Source organism: Lupinus angustifolius, chromosome LG11, assembly GCF_001865875.1.
Source record: "Lupinus angustifolius cultivar Tanjil chromosome LG11, LupAngTanjil_v1.0, whole genome shotgun sequence".
Classification (NCBI taxonomy): Eukaryota; Viridiplantae; Streptophyta; class Magnoliopsida; order Fabales; family Fabaceae; genus Lupinus; species Lupinus angustifolius.
In genome coordinates, this window is record NC_032019.1 from 31,092,656 (window position 1) to 31,093,602 (window position 947).

Sequence of the window (947 nt, forward strand, 5' to 3'; positions counted from 1 at the left end):
ATGATTAAGCTAGACCCACGTGCCAGGAAGTGCATATTCCTCGACCACAAGACTGGTACAAAGGGGTACCTATTATTTGACTTACACAACAGAGAAATTTTCCTTTCCAGGAATGTTGTTTTCTATGAGAAGCTATTCCCTTATAAAACCAATGAGCCCTATGACTCTCTAACCAATGAGGGTACTGAAAATGAGTTAGGCTTCCTTGACCTTGTACCCCAACCTACCATTGGCCTACTTGACAATGTTGGAGATGGCACATATGAGACACATATTGAGAATGCACCCTTAGACAATCCAACCAATGGTCAAGCCATAAACTCTCACCACACTCATGGGCAGAGAAAGTCAGAACACATTAGACATCCCCCCAACTATCTACAAGACTTCTATTCTAATATGATGAATACAAAGGGCACTAAGATCCAATACCCAATTTATGTTGTTCTCTCATACCAGTCCTTATCCACTGACCACCTTAGCCACTTAATATCTATCACCACTACCATAAAACCTAAACATTACAACCAAGCCATCAAATTTAGCCATTGGATTGAGGCAATTCAAAATGAACTCAATGCCCTCGAGTTATACAAAACCTGGACTGTTGTTAACTTACCTCCCAACAAGCAAGCCATATGATGCAAATGGGTTTATAAAGTGAAACACAATTCAGATGGTTCCATAGAAAGATACAAGGCCAAATTAGTGGTAAAAGGCTTCAAACAAACAGAGGGGATAGACTTCTTTGACACATTTGCTCATGTTGTGAAACTCACAACAGTGAGGTTACTCCTTGCTATAGCCTCTTCTCAAAATTGGTTCATTCATCAACTTGATGTGAACAATGCTTTCCTCCATGAGGACCTCAATGAAGAAGTATACATGACCATACCCCAAGGAGTGACATGCACCAAACTACACAAATCACTTTATGGCCTTAAGCA

General features: G+C 40.3%; 1 protein-coding gene across 1 annotated transcript; it reads left to right on the forward strand.

The window, feature by feature from the left end:
* On the forward strand, window positions 1–642 carry LOC109359913. The gene has a single exon (XM_019604607.1). The coding sequence runs from the start codon at window positions 1–3 to the stop codon at window positions 640–642; it is 642 nt and encodes a 213-aa protein (XP_019460152.1).

What these genes read in the sequence shown, in the direction of transcription:
- LOC109359913 (XM_019604607.1), top strand. Translation starts at nt 1, where the DNA reads ATGATTAAGCTAGACCCACGTGCCAGGAAGTGCATATTCCTCGACCAC.